Raw genomic sequence first — 25,361 nt, forward strand, 5'->3', positions numbered from 1 at the left:
GTGCTGGAAATGGAAAACCCCAATACATTTAGCAGTACTCTGTCCTATTTGGCACTCCAAAATATGTAGCAGCCAAAACATTAATTCTAATGAGAACAGAATTACCACAAACACAAGCGGTGTGAAGGCACAGATGGCAAGCAAGCAATGCTAAATTGGAAGAAGTAACTGTGATAGTAAGACTTGAAGCCAAAGCAATGCTGTTGTAATTCAAGGAGAGCACTCTGTTCCAAAATTCAGAATTGGAAAGGTGCAGGAAAGAATTATTTAGAACAGCTAAATGCAGTATAATCAACCTGACAGGCCATAGGGTAGCCATGTGCCCTACTTTATAGGAGGAAAATACTGAGCTGTCCAGTCCAAGCCTGGTTTGAAGATTAAGAACCATAAGAACGTAGAGGAGCAGCTGTGAAGTTTATTTTCTTTTTCGGTAATGTACTTCCCCTTTTTTTGCCTAAGTGTAAGTGGCTACCGTAGGACCCAAACATATCGAAAGGATGCTTGGGCCATAATTGCTGTCTGCCCAGTGTAACAAAATGGTCAGGCTACTTCTAAAATAAACTGAAACTTTCATATGGGTACATTCTACAACAAGGAATGCACTGGGCATGCATATTCAGTGGGAACTGGGAATTTAAGTATGAAAAACAGAAAATAAATCTTCAGACTGAATGGGAGATAAAACTGAATGGCAGCTAGTTTGCTCAGGTTTTCCTATTTTCTGTTTCTGGATTGACCTCTGTGCTGGGATGCAATGCACTAAGTCAAATGCCATGCGCAAAGGTAAAAGGTGCAAAATAATTAAGCAATACTGTTAGGCCCTACAAATCTTTGCGCTGCTAGCACTCACTATCCTACTTACCCTGAAAAATCTCACCGTGTTTGCTTTGAGCATTGGCATTCTGTATGGCATGCTGAGCCAGTGCTCAGCATTTTAAAGTACTCCATACTTAGGGTTTTCTCTTCATCTTGTTTTAAACAAGCAGGCACTATTTACAAAGCACGTCGTTGCACCGGAGATGTCAGTGCACCACAGAAGAGGCCAAGCTGAGAGTGGATTGACAAAAGGCCACCTCCCTCATGTCACAATCACCTAAACTCATCCCAGCTTCCCATTTATTTAAGCATTATGTGGGTGAAGTCAGAAGTTGATGTGCTGAAGCAGAATAAAGCAGGCAAGCAGATTCTTTCCTTGCTATTTCACACCAGTGTGAGCAACAGAACCCAGGTGCACTTGTCAGAAATTATATGGGTCAAGGTTCATGTGACTAACCTCCCCCCCCCATCCCACCGTCGCATCTTCCTGTTCATGGCCAGGTTTGCAAATGGGCAAAGCACTCACACACCTTGTGGCCAAGAGCAGCAGATTACTGGCAGCAGCTACATAGTGTGAGGGCCAAGCAATATTAGGAAAAGAGTACACATCCCATTCATCAAAATAAAAAGTGACAGGTGTCTTTCACCCTTTCCATCAGAAGGATCGTTCTTTAGGATTTGCCCCAACAGGAACATATTTCAAGGCTTACATTTAATTTTTTTTGTAGGAGGGGCACACCTTCAGAACAGTATTATGCATGTTTCATGAAGTCTGCATCCAGTTAAGAACTTGGCATGTGAAACGGTAAAAATTGCATATGTCCTCAACTGTAAGTATGTATCTCAGAGTCGTCATGCTCCCCCTTCTAAGGGGCAATAATGCATATTGTTACTATAGGATGTCCTACTGTTTCACTATAGAATAGCCCCAGGGTCAGCCCAATACATTTTGGCACCTGAGGCAAACCACAGAATGGTGCCCCTGGTACATGGTGCTACATCAGATACAAGGGCAGAAAATCAAATCAATCTTACCCGACAGTTGAACTAGGAATCAAGGACCATTGTGGGGAGAGCAGGAAGAGAAGGGGCTCATTCTGAATCATGCCAGCAGGTGTAGAACTCAGGAGATCCCAGAGTGCAACCCCTGTCATAGGGATAGGAGGAAAGCAGCACCACCTCCTATTCACTGAGAGATCACCATAGAAGCAGCATTTGTTGGGCGGGGGCTGCCAAGTAGGTGGCAGATGCTGCAGCATTCCTTGGAGGCCAGATCTGCTGCTCCTGTGGATCTTGCCACCTGAGGCAGTCGCCTCATTTTGCCTCATGGGTGGACCGGCCCTGAATTGCCCTGTCTTTAATCCTGAGCCTAATAACTATACCTAATTCCAGTTATGGTTCTGAGATAATTCCACTGACAAATTGCTATTCAGTGAAGCTTTGTGTTAAATAGCAATATGTAATCTCCTCCATTCTTAACTTCTTAACTGTGACAAGAGGGTAAGCATAAGCAAACATGAATATTATCCCAAACATGTACCCCTTCTACCAAAAGGGGAAAAAGTTGGCCCCGTTTTGAAATCTGCTCCTGTTAGTTGAGGAAGGAGGAATCACATATGGTAGGTTCCGCTTGTAGGTGGGGGAAGGCCCATCAATGACATGTGATCAAAATGGTCCCTTGAATGACTCTGAGCTGTGATGGGACCTGCTCCTATTAGTCGAGGGAGGGAAATTAATCACATAGGGAGGTCACAACCTATATTCTTCCTGGGCAAAGGATAGCAGGGCAACCCACACTGGCCTCCAAATGACTGGGAGATTTGAAATGCATGCCTCTAGATCAGGGGTGGGGATCCTTGGCTCACAGGCAGTCTGTTTCTCCTAACCCATGCTCACCTGCCCATCATCTTATATCTCTAGTGTCATCAGCTGATGGGCGGGAGCGCAAGGTTTAATCCTGCATTGGCTGTGCTGCACTGTTCCCAACAGAGAATAGAACCATGCAGCCTAGGCAGCAGGATTTAATCTCTGCTCATCAGATGGTGAGTGAAAATTAAAGCCCTTTGCCTTTTCCTTTAAGTGGGCAGCAGGAGGTGCAGAGTTGGCAGACCACCACCATCACCACCACCCAGCCGCCACTGCTGCCGCCCACTTACTTACAAGAAATGGCCTCCTTCTTAAAAGGGAAGGAGAGAGCCTCACAAAGGGGTTTTCAAGCCTCCTTCCACTTCCCTTTTAAATCCCTGAAATCTTAAAGGTGGCCAAGGACTTGTGCAAATCTCCTTGCGTCCCCTTTAAGACCAAAGCACTTAAAAAGGAAACAGGGAAACTTGCAAACTTTTGCATGCCTCCTTCAGTTCCTTTTTCAGTCTACAAGATTGAGAGTTTAAAGGAGAAGTGGGAGGAGGCTTGCAAAAGCCTCCAAGAGTCTTCTCCCCTCCATTTAATATCTGAGCATAAGGGATTTTGACAGGAAGGTGGCATTGCCCACCTGTCAAATTTTGCCCACGAGGCACATCCTGGAGCCAAAAAGGTTCACCATCCCTGTTACTGAACATGGGAACTAAAACCTAAAGGAGCCTCAGAAGGGCAATGGGCATGTAGAGGGTTTAAACAACACCCCAAAACAATCAATCATTGTGGGGGTGGGACTTGGGGGACCACATAGAGTTATACCACTGGAAGAAAATTAACAGCTAGAAAAGCATGCCTTTCTTCCAAGGTGAATACTGTTCTTTCTTTCTTATGTCATCCTCAACAACTTTGTGAAGTAGGTTAGGCTGATAAAGAAAAATTCACTCGTTCAGTGTCATCAGGTGAACTTAATGAGAGAATGGGAATTTGAACCTGAGTCTCCCCAGTCCCAGTCCAGTACTCTAACCACTATATCATATTGATTATCTGAGTTTAAGTCATGGTTATGCCACATCATTTCACTGTAGTTTAGTAAAACAGAAATGCTAACTGTAGGTTCAGGTTCCTAGTTAGTTCAGCAATAAACAAACAAACAAACATACAAACAAAAAGCTTGTAGATTACTGGGAAAGGTTAAAATCCTGTATTTCCAAGTGAGGAAAAATTAATGGAGAATTTAAAACACCACCACCACAAAAGCAATATTCCAGATTCTCAATCAGCAACAGCTCACTGAAAGTGCAAAACTCACCCGAAAGCAGCATTGGATCTTTGTCAACAGATTTGCGGACTTGATCTGATTCTCCAGTTAAAGAGCTTTCATCAATCTTAAGGTCATTTCCTTGAATATACACCCCATCAGCAGGTAGAAGGTCACCTATCAGTAAAATCAAGTTAAGGAAAAATAAAGTGGATTTAGTAAGGTTACTGTGTGAACCTTCAAAAACATTTCCGTAATCAAAATACTAATCCTCAAGTGTGTCACATTTAATCCTTTTCACACAATACATTTTTCTCTCTACAAGGGCAGTCTCTCCTGACCTTCCTTAGACATCGCTATATTGATGAGCTTCCAGTTTGCTTCTTCAGGCAGCGCACAATTTCACTATGGAATCCGCTACCACAAGATGGAGCAATGGTCAACAACTTGTACAGTTTAAAAGGGAGTGAGACAAATTTGTGGAGGACAAGACTATCATTGGCTACTAGCCATGAAAGCTGTGTACTGCCTCCAGAATCAAGAGGCAGAATGCCTCTGAACACCAGTTGTGAAGGGCACAAGCTATTGTGCTTTCCATAGGTATCTGGTTCATCATTGTGAAGGCAGGTTGCTGGACGAGAAGGGCTTTGGGTCTCAGAACATGATCCACAGCCTCACTGCTCACTGGCTGCATGATGCAGCAGGAACACTGCTGCATCTGTAGACCTGCAATGGTGGAAGATCATGCTGGGAGGCAGTAAGAGGCCAGCAGAACTAGGAAGTGGGACACCTCTGTCCAATTCAACCCCTCTCAGCCTGGCACAAGGTTGGGGCTGATATGTACTGTCAGCTCCTTTGTTATTCAGCAAGTCATAAAGGAACACTGGGTACCAAGTCGTATGTTTGCACATATCCAGTCACATATGCAAGGAAACTTACCATATTTTATCTGTGCAACGTCACCAACTACTATCTCTGCTACTGGGATTTGAATAACTTGTCCACCCCGGACCACAGTAAACTTCTGTTCTTGCTCAATACGACTTTGAAGCCCACGGAATTGCTTCTCTTTGCTCCAGTCATTAAAGGCAGTGACAAGTACCACACAAATAACAGAGAGCAGAATGGCAGCACCTTCGATCCAACCAGCTTCTGCCTCTCCTTCATCTTCCGCTCCTCCTGATGCAGTAGCACAGGCTTGAGAGACAAAACATAGCAAAAACAGGTCACTTCAAAAAAGAAAGAAAAGAAAAAGGAGGAGGAGGAGCAGCAGCAGCAAATGGTTTCTTAATTACATTTTTAAACAAATGTGATATATATATATATCAAATTTAATCCATGTTTCTTTTGTAAGTTCTCACACACAAAAAATCAGAACACACATACTGGTGAAATTAGTTTGTGTACTACTGCACAAGCAAAAGCCGTTCGCATACAATTGCATAAACAAATACATGGTATTTACTTATGGGAGATACTTATACAGTAGTCCACTTTTCAACTTGTTGCTTATTTTCTGCAATTTTTTTTTTTTTTTTGCAAGAGGACAAAATAGGTAAAACCAAAACCCAAGATAATTTCCCCTAAAACCTAAAAATAATTATTTTTTTCTCAGATGAGAATGTTGATTTTGGCAATGAAAGTTTGCATTAAATAAGGACAAATAGCTTGTGAATCACACATATTTCATGTAGAACCTGAACCAATAGATCCAAATTATAAGAAAGGAGATTCAAACTAAACATTAAGAGACTTTCGGATAGTAAGAGCTGTTCGACACTGGAATGTACTACTTTGGATGGTGGTGAACTCTCCAACGTACAACCCTCTCGTGACTGGACTGTGAGCTATGCAACTTGCAGTGAGGATATTGGTATTTCCTGTTAAAATTTAACTATGGAATTTGAATCCCCTACAGATGCTTATAACTTAAAGGGTTATATATATAACTTCATGCAAGTCATGGGTGTTAGTGGAGCAGGAACGGGAGATTCTCAGGACTCTTTTTTCAGAGTAGGAATGGCAATGCCATCTGCTGTAGTGTCAAGATAACTGATCAACCTTCTTTGGTCTGGCAAATGAATAAAATTTAAAATTAGCAGATTAGTACAGAAGATGTGAGAGAATGAGGATAATAATCAAGCAGTTCTTGGATGCCTCTTTCTTTTCCTGGAATTCCTGTTAAAGTTAGCAGTTTAAATAGTAACACACCTTTGCAATATTACTTTGTATTCTCAGTAAATGTTAAAAGTTGTATTTCAGCTGATGAAGTTCTTTTGTCAAAACGGTGTGTTTTACAACTTAAACCTATGCAGTCAGAAGTAAGCACCACTGAATTGCTGAATTTAGTTTACTCCTCCATGTAGGACTGAGGTCATGCCACATGCTTGATCCCAGGAATGTTTTGAACCTAGGCTTATACACCAGCATGCTAACCACCACACCATACTTTGCCAGCTCATTGTTCTATGACCAGCAGCTGATCCTCATGAACTGGTTATCATGCTATGCTGCCACTCTTTGGAGGTGATGATAAACACTGCTGTCAGCATATATGTACTTTCCTTTGTGGCTTAGCTATGAGGGCTGTCATGATGCATTTGCATGATACTATCTGCAAGTGTTTCAACACTGATATTTTAGTAAATCCTAAATATGCTGCAAAGCAAAGTTAGCATGAATGAATCAAATTGCTCAATGGTGAATATTATGCTATAATTTCAGGGGAGTTAAAGCAATGATTAATTTCACATTGCATCTGTAAGAATTGCTTTCACGTTAGATTTCACGTTACAGGATCAGCTATGGCTATTCCACTGTGTGTGTGTACAAACACACCTATTAAGAATTACTTGACTTTGCCTCGCAGCATGCAGAGCAAAAGCACATTCCAAACTGATAATCTACCCCCAAAAGAGGATATTCAAATAAACTGGACAATTGTTTCAAACTGGGAAATCCTTTAAAAAAAGGAAGGTGATCTTACACTTCCCTTCACTGGCTTGGCTTTTAACCTGACCTGCGCTTACATGCCTAAGAATAACCGCTGGCAGAGCTCTTTCTCACACACACTTGGTGATGTATCTGGTATCATTGACAAAAGTGACAAAAGAAGTAAGTAGACCACTAGTGCTTGACAAACCTAAAAAGGAATGAAAAATCTCACTGCGACAGAAAATCAGAAATACTCTGAAGGCAGGAAGTGTCACTATATCTATTATTCTATCTCAACAAAAGATTCCACAGCACATCTAGAATGCACAAGGAAGTCAAAGTGCACAGTACACCAACATGGTACAGCAACTGAACATCAAACATGCTGAAGCTCAACCCAGTTTCTGCAGCTGCTGCTATGCCCCATCAGCAGCAACAGCACCAAAGGGAGTTACACAGAGAGTAGGAAGAGCAAATATGTGATCCCTTTTGCAAATGGGCTGTTTCAGCACAGGGAAAGAACTGAATGAATATTCAAACTGCATCGACTCAGCCCTAATAAAAGCAAGGTTGGAGGATGGATGGCGGCTAACAGATTGAGGTTGAATCCTGACAAGACAGAAGTACTGTTTTTGGGGGACAGGAGGCGGGCAGGTGTGGAGGATTCCCTGGTCCTGAATGGGGTAACTGTGCCCCTGAAGGACCAGGTGCGCAGCCTGGGAGTCATTTTGGACTCACAGCTGTCCATGGAGGCACAGGTCAAATCTGTGTCCAGGGCAGCTGTTTACCAGCTCCATCTGGTACGTAGGCTGAGACCCTATCTGCCTGCGGACTGTCTTGCCAGAGTGGTGCATGCTCTGGTTATCTCCCGCTTGGACTACTGCAATGCACTATACGTGGGGCTACCTTTGAAGGTGACTCGGAAACTACAACTAATCCAGAATGCAGCAGCTAGACTGGTGACTGGGGGCAGCCGCTGAGACCATATAACACCGGTCTTGAAAGAGCTACATTGGCTCCCAGTACGTTTCCAAGCACAATTCAAAGTGTTGGTGCTGACCTTTAAAGCCCTAAACGGCCTCGGTCCAGTATACCTGAAGGAGTGTCTCCACCCCCATCATTCTGCCCGGATGCTGAGGTCCAGCGCCGAGGACCTTCTGGCGGTTCCCTCATTGCGAGAAGCAAAGCTACAGGGAACCAGGCAGAGGGCCTTCTCGGTAGTGGCGCCCGCCCTGTGGAACGCCCTTCCAGCAGATGTCAAAGCGATAAACAACTACCTGACATTCAGAAGACATCTTAAGGCAGCCCTGTTCAGGGAAGTTTTTAACGTGCGATATTTTACTGTATTTTTGGTTTCTATGGAAGCCGCCCAGAGTGGCTGGGGAGGCCCAGCCAGATGGGCAGGGTATAAATAATAAATTATTATTATTATTATTATTATTATTATTATTATTATTATTATTAAGGCCATTAAAACGATTGATTTTCAAAGTATCACACCTTGTGCATACAGCCTCCACATAAAATCTCTTCTTACTGGACTCATTCTGTACCAGCAGTTACATCAAATATGCTCCGGATACACCAAGCTGGATGCTGTCCCTAATTGTGCAGTGACGTGTTAGATCCAAATTTCCTCATAAGCAGAGGACAGCATTGTCATTCGTTGCAGCACAGTTAGTCTTGCATTCAGGCTTCAGCAGGCAATTGCAGTCAGTAAGGAAGAGTCTTGCAGTGGTTGGTGCATAATGGGCCACAATTTCTATTTAATTATCTAGAGGCAGATCAACTCAAATTGGTAAGCTAATAGGGAGGGCAGGCGGTCCACTATCTGCACTTTTATCTGCTTTGCATGCCACAGTTGCCCTAGCAGCTTCCTGTTGATGGTGAAACCCTGTGCTGGGGGAATGCAGTTTGGCTGCAGCAGGTCTCATACCAGGTAGTTTGTGGGCCAGTTCTGCCCTTGTCCCCCTGTTTTCAGGTTCCTTTCTCACCTTGGGGACACTCCCTGTCCATAAGCACAGTGTATTAATCCAGGTGCTATCCTATACCCACTTACCAGGAAGTGAGCCCCATTGAACTTGCAATCAGATCCATGGGGGAACTGACAAGATGTTGATTAATTAAAATTTGGGATAGAATTAAAAGACTGAAACTTAGCCTTCCAAACCTAAGCCATTTCCCACTAACCGGCATTGTATTCCTGTGCAAAACACAAACAAAATGCTCTCTGGCAGGACTGCTGAATTGACTGAGTACATACATGTTGTCCCTGGATGGGGATGGAATTGAACATTAATTGCTTTAAAATATTTTTAACTGCACTAAAACTTTTGACTGGGCAGGATTAATAAACTTTATTAATTTAGCACAAGTTTTTAACTGTTTCCTGATAAAATTTCCTGGGCTGTAGCTGGATAGCACCACATATATCAGCAGGTTGTTGTGATTTCCACAAACCTATATGAGCGGCAACAGTTACACATACAGACAAACAAAGCAGAAAGTAATGAACTTTTCAATGAACACAGGTCAGTTTGGGAAGAAAGATGTCTAGATACATGCTCTTCCCTGGAGAGTAGCATGTGATGTGCTAGTCATTACCTCCACAATCCCTACAACATTAATAGTTCACTGAAAAGTGTTGCCTTAGGGGAAGGAGATGACAGCAAGGAAATGAAAGAACAATATAAATTCAGGGGTAGATTTTAAAAATAGAAATTGAAACTTAATGGGCCACCTCCAGAGATAGTTGTGTACAACATTTTTTTCCACTTGAATAGTATCATCACTATAATGAAAAAAGTGGAGGAATATGGCACATAAGGATCCACCTTCCCCAAGGCACAGCATGATGGATGATCCTTACAGACAATGCGTGGTTCCAAAATAGATTGCACTGGCCAGGCTATGCACAATTTCATATTGCATAATGCATCTGCTTTCCACCAATTGTACCTTCTTAGGAAACACCAGTTGCTGTAACTCTGCACAGAATGATCCAGTTCTGCCAATCCTAACAGTACTTCTGCTCATACAATTCCATGCACAAGCAGCACACACCTGTGACAAGCCTGTAGCATGCCCAATAACAATTAAGTGTCAGCTGCCAGCACAGGACACTAGCAGCAGGCTGGTCCCAACAGAAGCATGAATTGCACAATGCACCAGCACTCCAAATCTAGTTCCTGATCCTATGAATTGCTGCCTCAAGACTATGACTCAAGGTATTGCATAAGATTGCATATAGAACAGGAAATTACCGGTAAGCAATTTTTGGCATGCAATCTAGGGAGGATACTTAATGCACAGAAATGTGCACGTGTGCATGTGGACAGCTTTCTGAGTTTGAATTCTGCATGCTAAAAAGTGCTCTGTGGGGGAGGGGAGAAAGGAGAGAGAGAGAGAGAGAGAGAGAGAGAGGGAGGGAGGGAGGGAGGGAGGGAGAGCGCTACGTATTACACTTGGAATGAATGCATGGTTCTTTTAACAGATGGCCAACATCATCAGCTTTAACTGGGCCAATCAGCTATCGCAGGCAGAAGTTATTCCAACCACTTTTATTACCATTTTTTTTTTTTTTTACAGAGGATCATCCTGTAAATTCTCATCACTCTGACCATCTGTCCACTGGGATATCCCTATAGACCAAGAAAATGAGCTGTCATAAACATATCTAGATGTGATCCACCATATATATTGCTTGATTCCCTATAAAAAGTAGATTCAAGAAAAGCAATGAAAACATTCCTAGCGAGCAATGTATATGTACATGCTGTAACATAGTCTAAAGACAGACTTGCAATAAACCATCTCTTTTGGTTTCTATACAAAACAGATATGCAAATGAGAAAGAGTAAGTTTTCTAAGGAGATTTATTGCCAACATAAACATTGCAAAGGAATAAAAGTGACAAAACTAAAGATGATCATCAATGCATCCTCATCTCAAGAACAGAAATAAAGTTAAGTGTTTTAAGACTGGGAAAGGATAGATTTGAGATGTGTAAGGGAGGCATAGACAAGGTACAGCTGGGGGGCGGGTAGGAGTAAGAAAAAATTAATCACAACTAAAATATATTTGAAACACTGTTGAAACACATTGCAAAATATCCTGACTGTCTGCAAAACCTAAAAGGTTGAGATTAATATTATTGGGACCAAAGTTGATTATCACCTTGGAAGGAAAGGGGCTCGGTAAGAGATGGAAAAGAGACGCTTGGTATGCCCACCCACATTTATTTGGCTTTAAAAGCCTGATCCTTAGCTTAAGGTTAGTGATCACTTAGATTAATGATTAGATTAATAATAATAATAATAATAATAATAATAATAATAATAATAATAATAATATACCACCCTATATCCGGAGGCCTCGGGGCTGTTCACAGAATAAAATCTAAACGTGTATAATGAAGGTGCCAGGTGAACTTCCCTAGGGAAAGCATTTCACAGATGGAGAGCCACTGCAAAGAAGGCCCATTCTCGTGTTGCCACCCTCTAGACCTCTTAAGGAGGAGACACACAAAGGAGGGCCCCAGAAGATGATCTTAGGGTCCTGGTAGGTTCATATGGAAAGATGTGGTCTTTGAGGAATTGCAGGCCTGAGCCGTTTAAGGCTTTGAATTGGGCCCAGAAACTAATTGGTAGCCAGTGCAGTCGGACCAGGATCGGTATAATATGCTCAAACTGTCTTGCTCTGGTGAATAACCTGGCCGATGAATTCTGCACTTGAAGTTTCCAAACCATCTCCAGAGGCAGCCCTACGTATAGCACATTGCAGTAATCTAACCTTGAGGTTACCAGAGCATAGACAACAGTAGTTACGCTATCCCTGACCAGATAAGGGTGTAGCTGGGCCACCAACCGAAGCTGATGGCACTCTGGACCACTGAGGCCACCTGAACCTCGAGCGATAGCAAAGGATCCAGGAGTACCCCCAAGCTACGAGCCTGCTCCTTCAGAAGAAGTGCAACCCAGGTGATCTCCCACCCATCCAGTCTAGGGAACCACCCACTAACAGTGCCTCAGTCTTATCTGGATTGAGTTTCAGTTTGTTGACTCATCTAGTCCATTACCAAGGCAAGACACTGGTCCAGCACATCTACTGCCTCACTTGCAGATGTAAATGAGGAATAGAGCTGAGTGTCATCAGCAAACTGCTGACAGCGCACTCTGAACCTCCAGATATCGCCACCCAGCGGTTTCATGTAGATGTTAAATAACATAGGGGATAGGATTAAACCCCACATTGAAGGTCCCATGGGGCTGAAAAGCATGATATGTGTAATAATAATACTAAGGGATACCTCTCTGTGATGTTAGATCCATAACACATCTGGGGTAAAGTGACACACCACTGAACTTTATCACTGTTCCATGACATTGTCACATGGCATTAGGATAAATGTTAAAAACTGAGAGAAAATTAAAGGACTGTACATACACTAAAATAATTTTCTTCATATTAAATGTTTAGAGGAAATGAAATAAAATTGGCATAATCAAAAGCAGTTAACCCAAGTGAGTATTAGTAAAGAAAATAGTTTTACCTTCATTTTCTTCTCCAGGTGGATGGTAAAATGAGAGCCCAAGAGATATGATGGCTGCTATTTCCAAAATGATAAGAGTCACATCCTGTAATGCTTCCCAGACTAACTGTAAGAAAGTTTTTGGCTTCTTTGGAGGTATAAAGTTTTTCCCAAAAATTAGCTTTCTTTTATCTAAGTCAGCAGCAGTGCCAGGCAATCCTATAAATAAACGAAACAAAATGGTTTAAAAGTGACCGCCAAGTATGTCGACACACACATAAACTGCATTTTCAAAGTACAACTTCAGATTTTCATTACAGCATTTTTGGTTTATTAGACTTCTGCTTTTACTATTCTCTTTTGGCGAGATCAGATTCTGCTAATGTATTACAGAGAGTTCTATATATTTAGAGAATTGGTTTAGGAATACAATTCCTTAGCAACTTTTTATTACACTGAAAGAGAAAATTAATTTACTAAAGGGAATTTACAGAGAAGGGTATCATTCATCTAGTGATCACACAGAATATTGGGAAGAACAAAAACAACAACAAAATAGATTAATTGAACAAATTAATGGCATGTAAATAATTCAAAAGTCCCTGTATAAGGCTCAATAGTAAAGAAGAGAAAGCCACAGAAAATAATGTTGGATGAAATAACTAAACTTGAGCCACATCCAACAGTGGATTTGGGTAAGCAGAAAAAAACTTCTGCAAGGTGAGACACACTTTTTTTTTACAGACTCTCCATACCAATTGCTGCCCTCTATGCAATATCCTGTACTCAGGAACAGCTATTTGAGTAGCAGAGTAGAAATAAGGGATTGGCAAAAATTGTGTACCAAACCTTGTATAAGTGGAAATGTTTTTCACTAGTAATAGCCATCATCAGATACTAGCTCTTATTTTCTATTTAGCATTACACAACACTTTTTAAACCTGAAAAACTGTATGTACACTCTAGTTTATTAATCCCCACATATTGCATATTTTAGATGTTATTATTCTTCCATTTACAGATAAGAAACTGATACATTTGCATCCGTTGAGATTCAGTTAATTCATGGCTTAATCTGAACTGGGAATCTGTCCCCTAATTAACTATCTTCAGTTCCACTGGTCAGAACATCCTCAGGCTGTGTGAAATGGTATGCTTACAATCTCATACAAAACTAACACTATGTGACATGGGATACTGTGCGGAGCATAGAAAACATAAAAGGCAGAAATGTGAAAGATTTGAGCAGCAATGAGTTCTTAGATGGGGAAGAGCATGTGGCAGGAAACAGGGAATAAGCTTGTATCTGGGAGGGATACATTTTAGCACCATTTTCTGTTTCTATCACTCTGTACAATAAGACTAGCACTGTCGGAAGTACATACAGTGGTACCTCGGGTTAAGAAGTTAATTTGTTCTGGGGGTCCGTTCTTAACCTGAAACTGTTCTTAACCTGAAGCACCACTTTAGCTAATGGGGCCTCCCGCTGCCGCTGCTGCGGCACGATTTCTGTTCTCATCCTGAAGCAAAGTTCTTGACCCGAGGTACTATTTCTGGGTTAGCAGAGCCTGTAACCTGAAGCGTCTGTAGCCTGAGGTACCACTGTATGAGCTTGGAGTTTGATTTTCTTCTGTATGATTTTTTTTTTAATGCATGTACCATACATACATTTACTGTATGTACCATTTACAACAACTTCAGAAATACATAGCGTGCGCACACGTACACACACAACACATTTCACCAGGCCTTTTTCATTTTGTTTTTTGTTTACCTTCTGTATGCCCTACTCCCAGATTCCTTTGAAAACGAGGGAGAAAGAAAGCTGCCCCTTTTTTTGCCTTTTAAAAGCTGTGTGTCTCTCCCTTTGTCTTCTCTTATGCTTCTACCCACATACACCAGACAACCAATATTTCAATTTAAACAGCAATGGAGGATGTGGGATAAAGGTACGGTAAGGAGAGAGCTTTATCTTTAGGTAGCTCAACACGCAAGGCAAGTGTGGAATCTATTCCAAGCACAAAAGAATGCAAGAGCCCTGCTGGATAAAACCAGTGGGCCCATGGATGGATGGATGGATAGATGGATGAATAGATAGATAGATATATGATAGATGATAGCTAGCTAGCTAGCTAGCTAGATAGATGCTATGTATTTAGTACCATCTGCCAAATAAAAATATAGTTTTGTGGACATTATCAGATACTCTATGTAACACACAACAGTGTTTCTATTTTTAATTATATCTATTTTTAATCTTGCATCACTCATTTGCCAAATACTTTAAAAGGGGAGAAGGTTCTTTGTACAGTGTGATATACATGTGTGCAAGTATTTTATAAAGGCTTACTAGCATCGGCACAGTTTTATTTTGTAATCTATTTTGAAATTATGTGGGAGGATGAAATATTATGATTACTTTGAATGATTTAAACTGTTCCCTGCAGTGCTGCATAGTGTACTAAATTCACTCATGTCTTTGATGCGTAAGCCAGGGGCTTCACTGGAGCAATACATTTCAGCATTGCTCTTATTTTTTTCAATCTCTCTCTCTCTGTCGCACAGAAGCAAAAAACATAATATAATTAATTATTCTGTCACTCCCTCCAGCTACTGAACAGTTTACTATACAGTGCATTTAAAAAGCCATCAGTTGACTAGTCCTTGATGCTGCATGGAAAACCTGGCATAAACAATTCCACAGCAACAGTTTGGGGTAACACAAACAGCACAATTTTATGAGAAGCTAAAGTGTATACTTTCAGGAATTCTGAATTGGTCATTGACTCCTACCCCACCCAAATGGAAATACACTTACAAGACCAGCTGCTGGGAGATACAGCATGTTTTAAAAGCTGTTTAGGAAAATGCTTTCAAAATGATGTGCGTGGATTTCTTTTTCCAAAAGCATAACTGAGGGATTACACTCTCTCTCTCTCTCTCTCTATATATATAAACATATTGAACTATCAGTCTGGACTTAAGGCAATCCAACGCAAAGCACAATGATCTCACCGATCCTACAATGCTGATGTAGTGGCCAGAAGAATTCACAGATATTTAATCCAACAACTGAATTAAAAGCCTATTAAACTGATTGCTAGGCATTAAGGTGAAATACAATAGAAAGGCAAGGGAAGTGGGTGGCGCAGTGGTATAAACCACTGAGCCTAGGGCTTGCTGATCGGAAGGTCGGCGGTTCGAATGCCCGCGACGGGGTGAGCTCCCGTTGCTCTGTCCCAGCTCCTGCCAACCTAGCATGTCAAAGCGCAAGTAGATAAATAGGTACCCCTCCGGAGGGAAGGTAAACAGCGTTTCCGTGCGCTGCTCTGGTTCACCAGAAGCAGCTTACTCATGCTGGCCACATGACCCGGAAGCTGTCTGCGGACAAACGGCGGCTCCCTCGGCCTATAGAGTGAGATGAGTGCTGCAACCCCAGAGTCGCCCACAACTGGACCTAATGGTCAGGGGTACCTTTACCTTTATAATATAATAGCAGGGGAAAGATGATGAAATCATGGTGGGATCTGAAGTGTTGCTTCATGTCGGGGATGAGCAACATTTCTTCTGTCAAAGGGCTTCATTCCTCAGGGTAATCTTTTGGGAGCTATTTGCCAACAGCAAGTGGAGCCAAAGTCAGCAGTGGGCAAGACCAGAATCAAAATGTATGGGGTCAACATTTTCCCTCCTCTCCTGTCATCCTTTCTCTGCTTGTGTCTTTCTCTTTCTGTCACCTCCTTATCTGCACCCCTCTCTTTCTTTCTTTCTTTCTTTCTTTCCCTCCCTTCCTACTTGGGCCTGCCCTGTGGACTGTCAGGATAGGAACACATCTCTCTTGCTAGACATCAGAAGTAAACATCCCAGGGGTGGTCTGACCTAGGAAGAATAGGGCAGAACTACTACTTTCCTCAATTGGGACACTATATTTCCATTGAAGCAGCATAGTGTTTGTTGCTGCTGCATCACACTGTTGACTCATATTAAGCTGGTGGCCTCCTAAGACCTCTAGATCCTTGCCGTGTGTAAAACTGGCATTTGTGCAGCTGGTTCTTCCTGCCTAAGTGTATAACCTTGCATTTGTCCCTAGTGTAATTCATTTTGTTCGTTTGGGCCCAGTTCTCCAATCGGTTAAGGTAATCTTGAATCCTGATTCATTGGCTAGTTTGCTGCAAATTTGATGAGCAGACACCCCCCCCATCCCTAAAAAACACCTTCAACTATGTCACTTATAAAGACATTGAACAACAACAGGCCCTGGACAGAATCCAATGGCAACCCACTTGTAATTTGAATCCATTTGGTTTACACAAGAAAGGAGATTCTGGCTGAACATCCAGAAGAACTTTCTGACAGTAAGACCTGTTTAACAGTGGAACAATCTCCCTCAGGAGGTGGTGGACCTCCCTTGGAGGTTTTTAAGAAGAGTTTGGATGGTCATCTGACATGTATGCCTCAGTTTAGATTCTCTGCATCGCAGGGGACTAGATGACCCCTGGGATCCCTCTCAATACTACAATTCTATGTATGTGCATTAGGGGTATGAAGCAACCACAAGATTTTCCTTGCTTCTGTCTGTAGCATTTGGAATCCCACCACCCACCCCTTTCCTCCACATTACAGTGTTGCCTGCATGTATTGGCCAGTATCTCTTTTTCGTTTCTTTGTCAAATTCAATTTTTTTGCCATATTCTTTTTCTCTCCTCCCCTTTTCTCATATGCCACACTCACTTTAGTATTGTCTGCTTTTAATAAGAAAAAACTAAAAGACGCTAAACACCCACCCACCCCAATTAAATATGTAGCTGCAATGCAGCATTCTGTGTCTAATGCTGCTTCTGAGCTGAAGGATACAGCAACAGAGCCTCTTAACCTGAACTGCCATTATTCATTTACAGCCTCAGTGTTACTGAAGGATAAACATTTTTTAAAATTAATGCAGCCCTCCATTCTTAATTCTGCCTCATCTACAAAGAGAAAACTGAATAATAATTCTTTCAGGAACCTTTACTGAATATTATGGATATGCCCTTGTTCCAGAGCTGGTGAATGAAGTCCCCCTGTCCACAAGACCTTCCTAGCAATTCCAACAGAAGATGGAAATCCATTATGTGCTCTGCTTTGCATATTCATATCTTCTCCAGACTGAATAGGGCAGCAATGTACACACAATAAATTCTTGTTCACCTTTGAGCCACAACGGTTTCTGGTAGTTCTTGGTATTTAATTGAACTCAATGAAGCGTGTGTGTGTGTGTGTGTGTGTGTGTGTGTGTGTAACCAACTGCAAGAGTGCCTACATAATCGCTACTATTAATAAACTTACAGCATCTTCAAATTTTAATTAAATCTCACCTCACATTTGGTGTGCTCTGCTTCAGTAGGCAAGTCAAAGCAGCTCTGAAACTGGAAACAGGATCTTCCCACACAAGTGTACCCAGGTGTTTAAAGGTATGTGTCTACAATCACGTACGATAGTGACACATATAGTATGTTAGTGTTACCATATTTTGAAGAGCAAAAATAAAAAAGAGGGCAGATTTGCCAGGACTCATTTGTAGGTGGGCCGGGGGGGGGGGAGGGGGAAGGAAGGAGGAAGATAAAATAGTAGTAATACTGTGGGTGCAGTAAAAGATAAAATGTGTGTGGGAATATTTAAAAATGGAAATAAAACATGGAAATGAAAGTAAAAAATAAAAATAAAAGGGGCCCACCGATATACAGGAAGAAGGGGATTCCCCGCCCCCAAGAGAAAAGGAAGAAAAGGGGGGAGGCGATGAGTAAAAATACAAAAACAAACCGAAAAAGGAGGAGGAAGGTTTTTTAAGTTTAATTTAATTTATTAAAATAAGGATAAGGATGGTTATTGCCACATCCGGAGGTCGGAGCCATTCCTGAGGGCTAGGGGAGCATCCTAAAGGGAAGCCCTCATTGTCTCAGGCTTAGCTTCCCCTGCCATTTTCAGTCTCTTCTGCACTTGTCCACCAATAGATAATAATAACAATAGGGACGAATCCAAGCAACCCAAGGCAAAACAAATTACACATCAATAGGACTGCGGTGGGGCGTCCAATCCACAGCAACAGGCTCCTGGGGCTTAGCTGCCTGGGGATCAATGAAGCAGCTGCGGTTCTGGTGGAAGCAGCACCAGGAGCTGCCACACTCCTTCTCCTGTGCCTTGTGGGTTTTGGCTCACAGCCACAGCTTTCTGGTGGTGGGTTTGCTCTCTCCGGTGGCACAACCGCTGCTTCCCTCACCTGCCTTCACAGACTGCCAGGGGGGCCGTGGGAGGGGGGCTTGGAACTTGCTGGGGACTCGTGCCTCACTGCCCCACGAAGGAGTGTCCTAGGGCTGAAGCCAAGGCCCTAAAATTAGGATTAACCGCACCTGGTTGTTTGCACAGGAAATGAGGAAAACCAAAACCGCCAGGGTCTCACCTTGGCCTGCCACCAGCCAGGGCTTCCCCACACACCCAAGCCCCAGTAGAGCATGCCAGGTCCTGGTCGAGAAAGCCCTTTCCCCGCGCTGCTCCTGCTCCTTCATGCCCTGGTGCCAGCCATGCTTCTCCAGCTGCTGGCCCTGCTCAACCTGAGCCAGGCACCACGGATGGGAGGCGCCCCAATGGCTTGGGTAGTCTTGGCGGCATGCAAAGGGAGCAGCCTCTCAAATGAGGTGCCTCGGGTGTGGACCCGGAGAGTCCAGAGGTAGACCCGTGGTGCCAGTTGAAGGTGCTGGGCAAAGGCCCCAGTGGCGGAAAAGTGGCAGGGATGCAGGGTAGGTGCCCGGAGCAGGGCTTTCAATGTGTGCCACGGAGCTGCAAAGCGCCCCGCTTGGCAGGCGTGCCCAGTGACCAACGTGCTTCTCAATGGCAGTGTCCTCCTGGAGTGGGGCTGGCCTCCTCTGCTGGCTGAAGAAAACAAGGGCCACAGGGCTCCTGTTTCCACTGCTGAGGTTGGCCTGCTACCGAACAAAAAAACCTGGACATTTTGCCAAGTTTTAAAAAATCCCCCTGGACCCAGATTTTACCCCCCCCCCAAAAAAGAGGACATGTCTGGGGAAATCTAGACATATGGCAACCCTATTGTATGTGTTCACCATTGCCATATTTGGACCTTTGGTATTTCGTGTGGAATGCAGCATAGTGCTGGTTGTCCCCTCACTGGAAGCAATTTTGTTTCCCGATGGAACAATCTCCCCCTACGCTGGTTTCTGCTAGTGGAACAGGTTAGTTGAATCCAGCACTAATTTTATATCGATATAACCAGATATACCTTTCAATAACAATTGTTCTTTTGGTGACATGCAAAAACTATAAAATCAGTTTAAAACCACAAGATCCACATAAGTATATCTATATATCAGCACTCCTACTAAATCATTTTAAATCAGAGAAGATGTCTTAAAATCAAGACAATCAGCAATTACAGTAACACAAGCCAAACAAGTTCCACAACAACATTAAAAGATAGCATAATACTAGAGAGATTAGAAGAATAGAGTCCAAAGGCCTGCAAAAATCAGGTTGGGTTTTTTTGTTGCCGAAAAGACATTAAAGTGTGCACAGGATGAACCCCTCCAAGGAGAGGAATCTATCAAAAGGGGCCAGTGCTGAGAAGGCTATTTCTCTGTTAGGGTGTTTAGAGAAGGGCCTCCATTGATCACGCAAGTATACTGGGTAGATAGGGTAGCAGAAAAAAGCAAAGAAAATAAAATTGGTGAAATGTGGCAGAAACAAAGCTACTTATTTTGAAGTGGGTGAAAAGCTGAGAAATCATCAATTCAAAAAAGCCCAAGTCCATGTAGGAAGGATGTAGGATGCTGCAGCCTAAAGCCATGAAAGCTTTAGAAATCAGAACAAGCACTTTGAATTGGTCCAGAAATTTATTGGGATTCAGTGGAGATGAATTACGGTATTATTATTATCCTTATTTCAATTTATATGCCATCCTTTTTGAAAAGATTTCAGGGTGGTGTACAACATTAGAAACACATTACAAAACATCAATGATTAAAACATAGCAACTGTTTAATGCAATGCTGCTGCAGTTACAGTAATGCAAGGCCATTATTGTATCGTATCAGAAAGGATGCTTGTGTCTCAATTGAAAAGGATGAACAACCCCAACTTGCCAACGTGATTCTCTAGGGGAAGCACAACCTCCTCAAGAACCACTCCAATTGAATTTCTACTTTTTATTAACAGTATTCATTTTAATATGTAGAGATCTGGTCCAGAGATTCTGAGAGTAGATTTCCACCCGTGGAATCTTTCTCACACACATAAGGAGGGAAAGATGATTTCTCACTTCTGCCAATTTCCCCTCCCCACTGTAGTCCTCCAGAAATCTGCTCTGAAACAGTATAGGAAGCTATATAGAAGGATGCAAGGGGAAAAGAAAATTGGTGAAAGTAATATTTTCCTTTTCCTTTCTGTAGCTTCTGTTGGATCCCCTGACTCAGTTTCAGACCCAGCATATCCCTTCTGCAAATGGAAGGATGTCCCCTCCGTTCATAGAAGGGCTACTCTGAATCCAACCCAAAATACTCAGCCTGCAGCTTCCTGTATATTATAAAAACACATTTGGGGACAATTTCACAGCAGGCAGCTTTAAAAGCAAAACAGAGAAAGCTAATTTCAAAGAGCTGTATCAATCTATCTTTTACTTTTGAAACTCCTTAACACTGAAACTGAATAGTTTTTAAATGGTCCAGGAGCTTCCTGGGGTCTTAACTTTATCAGGCACCTTCTCATGCCCTTGGTTTGTCCTTGAAAAGACTCTTTACAACCATGAGTCACCGTTTTCCAGCATTCATATGGCTCTCAGTCAACTAAGCAGAACAACACAGAATTAATCATACAGGGAAATCTCTGCATAAACAACTTGGATGAAAATATGGAGGGGATGCTCATCAAATTTGCAGATGACACCAAACTGGGAGGGATAGCCAATATGAGAGAAGACAGAATCAGAGTTCAAGATGACCTTAACAGATTGGAGAACTGGGCCAAAACTACATAACAAAATTAATTTCAATAGGGACAAATGTAAAGTTCTTTTTTTAAAAAAGAAAAAGAAAAAGCTTTTTATTAGTTTTCTTACATTTTACAAATAGTTCCATTTCTTACTAACAAATTACAGGCACACACACACAAAATTTTAAAATAGGAAAATAATAAAAAAGGAAGAACATACATACGTCCATAAATCCATAAGTTCTTAAAAGAAAATGTAAAGTTCTCCACTTAGGCAGAGGTAAAGAGATAAAGGTAAAGGGACCCCTGACCATTACGTCCAGTCGAGGACGACTCTGGGGTTGCAGCGCTCATCTCACTTTATTGGCTGAGGGAGCCGGCGTACAGCTTCCGGGTCATGTGGCCAGCATGACTAAGCCGCTTCTAGTGAACCAGAGCAGCGCACAGAAACACTGTTTACCTTCCTGCCAGAGCGTACCTATTTATCTACTTGCACTTTGACGTGCTTTCGAACTGTTAGGTTGGCAGGAGCAGGGACTGAGCAACGGGAGCTCACCCCGTCGCAAGGATTCGAGCCACCAAGCTTCTGATCTGCAAGCCCTAGGCTCTGTGGTTTAACCCAGCTGCATAAACAGGGGTACCTGGTTTGCCAGTATTTATTGAAGGACCAAGAACAGAATTTAACTGTTCCTTTTCAAAAACTGCTCCCATGGAAGCAAAAGTCATTCCTCTTACTATCAACAGCTTCATATGCGTAAGCAGTTGTAATTTCATCCATCCAAAGGAAACCATAGAAGAAGTTACATGCTAATAATGCAAAGATATATCTGTGACTATTTGTGGAGTCAAGGATAGTGTTAATTTCCACTCTAAGGGAAATTTCAGACATGCATTTAAAAAACCCAACCATCTACCTTTGCAGCCAGGGTCAAGCTGACCTGTACCACAGTCCAACACTGAGTAACATGCTCTTTCCAAAGGCATTATTTAGTATCCATCACCTTTTATGGGTATTGTTCACTTGAATAATTTCTGGGCATGTCATAGGACTCAAAAATCATATTGCCTTTCAGTGGTTCATAAAATTACAAGGGCCAGCTATAATTATAGCATGTGGGTTTTTGGTTTTAGGAAAACAGGCTCTAAGAAATTACAGGCAGAACGTTGTAGGTTTTCCAACCAAATGGAAATGGACAAATTGAAAAAGAGACGTTCAGAGCTCCAAAATTTGCAGAGATAAGGAGCACTGCAAAAGGCTTTCTGGTCAGAAGCAATTTTTAAAAGTAACCAGAGCTGCACTCTGGTTCAGATCTGTTAAGCAAGGGTCACAGTAGTCATATTGCCCACCTATTAGTGGAGTTTAATGGCTCTCTCTGCTCTGTAGATATTGTGGAAGTGCTTCTAGTGTCAACAACTTTTGGATTTGAGAAACATTAAGGTCTCAGTTACTCTTTTTAAAAACAACAGGAGCAATACAAAAACAACAACAAGCACTTCTTGCATATACTTCTTCCTAACACAAGATTTCAACGGATTGTGAAAGAGCATATTAAGCATAAATAAAAATACAAATGCACATAGTGATGTGCTCATGTGCATAACATATTCTCAAAATTATTGTGTGCATTATTTCAATCGCCTAGATGGGGGAAAACATGACAGGATAGAAAGCTGCAGCAAAGGTAAATTGTGCATGGGTAGCAATCTTTAAAAAGTCTAAGCTGTGTACAAACCACACATTTAAAGCTTATTACTTCCCCCAAAGAATTTTAGTAAATGTTGTTTATCCTCCACAGAGCTACAAATCCCAGCACACTTAACAACCTACAGATCTCAAGATTCTTTGGGGGAAAGCAATGTGCTTTAAATGCATTGTGTGCATGCAACCAAATAAATAAATAAATAAATAAATAAATAAATATGCAATGGTGAAGTAATTTGCATTTGGGAAAACAGAAAGGAGAATTCCCTGGATGTCTAGATCCAGGTTTGGGACAAGTACTCTTAGGTGAGAAAACCACAGCAGAGATTTAAAATCACAAAATATGCAGCAAAGCAAAGCATGGAAATATAGGCTGTTAGACCTATAATATCTCCTCTTCTAAGTTGCTTCCAAAATTACCCACTTCCCTTAGCATAGAAAGAGACCACACATTTGGTAAGTTAATTTTTTTGTTTACTTAAAGCTCTTCAAACATCAGATTCACATGCTTTTCCACACAACAACAAGAAAAGACAGGCAGCATAACTAAGTTTCAGAATGGTGAGAGTTTCACATTACTTGTATAGAAACGCCAAGATGGCTTGCTTAAGCCACACAGTCTAAGCTTGAATCAGCTTAGACATCCTGCGCACTGTCATGCCAGAGGAGTATATGCTCTGGTTATCTCCCACTTGGACTACTGCAATGTTTTACAAGTGGGGCTGCCTTTGAAGGTAACTTGGAAACTACAACTAATCCAGAATGTGGCTGCCAGACTGGTGACTGGGAGCGGCCACTGGGACAGATCTACTTTGGCTCTCGGTACATTTCCAAACACAACTCAAAGTGTTGGTGTTGACCTTTAAAGCCCTAAATGGATTTGGTCCTGTATACCTGAAGTAGGGTTGCCATATTTCAAAAAAAGCTATTTTTAATGAAATTCGCCAAAAGATAATCAACACTTATGACTTGGGTTGCCATATCTTCAGGTTTTCCTGGACATTTTCATGATTTTTGGAAATTCTGCCCAGACGCTATTTTCAATGGACAAATCCCAGATGTGTTCGGGAAAACCCAGACGTATGGCAGCCCTACCTGAAGGAGCGTCTCCACCCCCATCATTCAGCCCGTACACTGAGGTCTAGCGCCGAGGGCCTTCTGGTGGTTCCCTCATTGCGAGATGTGAAGTTACAGGGAACCAGGTAGAGGGCCTTCTCGGTAGTGGCGTCTGCCCTGTGGAATGCCCTCCCATCAGATGTCAAGGAAATAAACAACTATCTGACTTTTAGAAGACATCTGAAGGCAGCCCTGTTTAGGGAAATTTTTAATGTTTGATGTTTTATCATGCTTTTAATATTCTATTGGGAGCAGCCCAGAGTGGCTGGGGAAACCCAGCCAAATAGGCGGGGTATGTATGTATGTATAAATAATTGAATATAATGCATACTGGTTGGGTTCACATGGTGGAAAGAGAGAGAACAAAGGGTTTGGTAACACTTCCACCCAGTGTGAGGGTGTGTGATCTAGCTAAGCCTGGCAGGTCAGCTTACTCTATGCTTTTAACCTCTTCATGCATTCATTAGAGTTAAGCATGTTGATTATATGAGGCTGGATTTATCCCACAGTTCTCTGAGCAGAAACATGTAGTTCATAACAATCCAGAGAAATTTCAAAGAAAAATAATTTCCCTCTGGTGGTCACCACTAAATAAATAAATAAATAAATAAAATAATTTTTATTTATACCCCGCCCTGAGTCGCAAGGTGGTTAGATTGGTCTCAACTAGGGCCAGGGCCTTTTCAGTACTCGCCTGGACTTGGTGGAATGCTCTGTCACAAGAGACTAGGGCCCAGCGGGACTTGACATCTTTCCGCAAGACAGAGCTGTTCCAGCTGGCCTTTGGTTTGGATTCAGTCTGACCCTTATGTTTTCCCTCCCTTTATGGTTTTGATCCATGGGCTACTTTTAAAATGAGGCTGCATTTTAAATTGCATTTTAACCTGTATTTTAAATTGCCCCCCCTTCTTTCCTCTATTATGTTTTTACCGTAATTTTACTGGTGTTAGCCGCCCTGAGCCCGGCTCAGGGCAGGGTATAAATAAATTTTTTTTATTTATTTATTTATTTATTTATTTATTTATTGGTGACCACCAGAGGGAAAGGGTGTCTTGAAATGCACCTTATAAAATCTACTTGAATAGCATATACATGATAGATGATGCTTCCATTTTTAAACTTTTATCTGATAATAAAAATATTATAAACTTTCTTGACAGGAGGCACTGGCACTAATT

At 42.1% G+C, this 25,361-nt stretch overlaps 1 protein-coding gene and 1 long non-coding RNA gene across 17 annotated transcripts in view; one reads left to right on the plus strand and one right to left on the minus strand.

Moving 5' to 3' along the window:
* Nucleotides 1–25,361, plus strand: part of LOC310757877 — a 518,075-nt gene that overhangs the window by 124,365 nt on the left and 368,349 nt on the right. The gene's annotated exons all lie outside the window — the stretch shown is intronic.
* The window catches only part of ATP2B2 (ATPase plasma membrane Ca2+ transporting 2), a 353,226-nt gene that overhangs the window by 89,039 nt on the left and 238,826 nt on the right, over nucleotides 1–25,361 (minus strand). For all 16 annotated transcript variants that reach the window (XR_014545439.1, XM_083603273.1, XM_083603266.1 and 13 more), the window contains 3 exons: nucleotides 12,417–12,614; nucleotides 4,871–5,128; nucleotides 3,983–4,108 (listed from right to left, as the gene is read on the minus strand). Coding sequence is in view for 15 of the 16 variants with exons in the window: in XM_083603273.1 (XP_083459399.1) it covers nucleotides 3,983–4,108; nucleotides 4,871–5,128; nucleotides 12,417–12,614 (582 nt within the window). In the remaining variant the exon portion in view is untranslated. The remainder of the gene's footprint in view (nucleotides 1–3,982; nucleotides 4,109–4,870; nucleotides 5,129–12,416; nucleotides 12,615–25,361) is intronic.

The sequence above is a fragment of the Podarcis filfolensis genome, assembly GCF_964270895.1.
Source record: "Podarcis filfolensis genome assembly, chromosome: 2".
NCBI lineage: Eukaryota > Metazoa > Chordata > Lepidosauria > Squamata > Lacertidae > Podarcis > Podarcis filfolensis.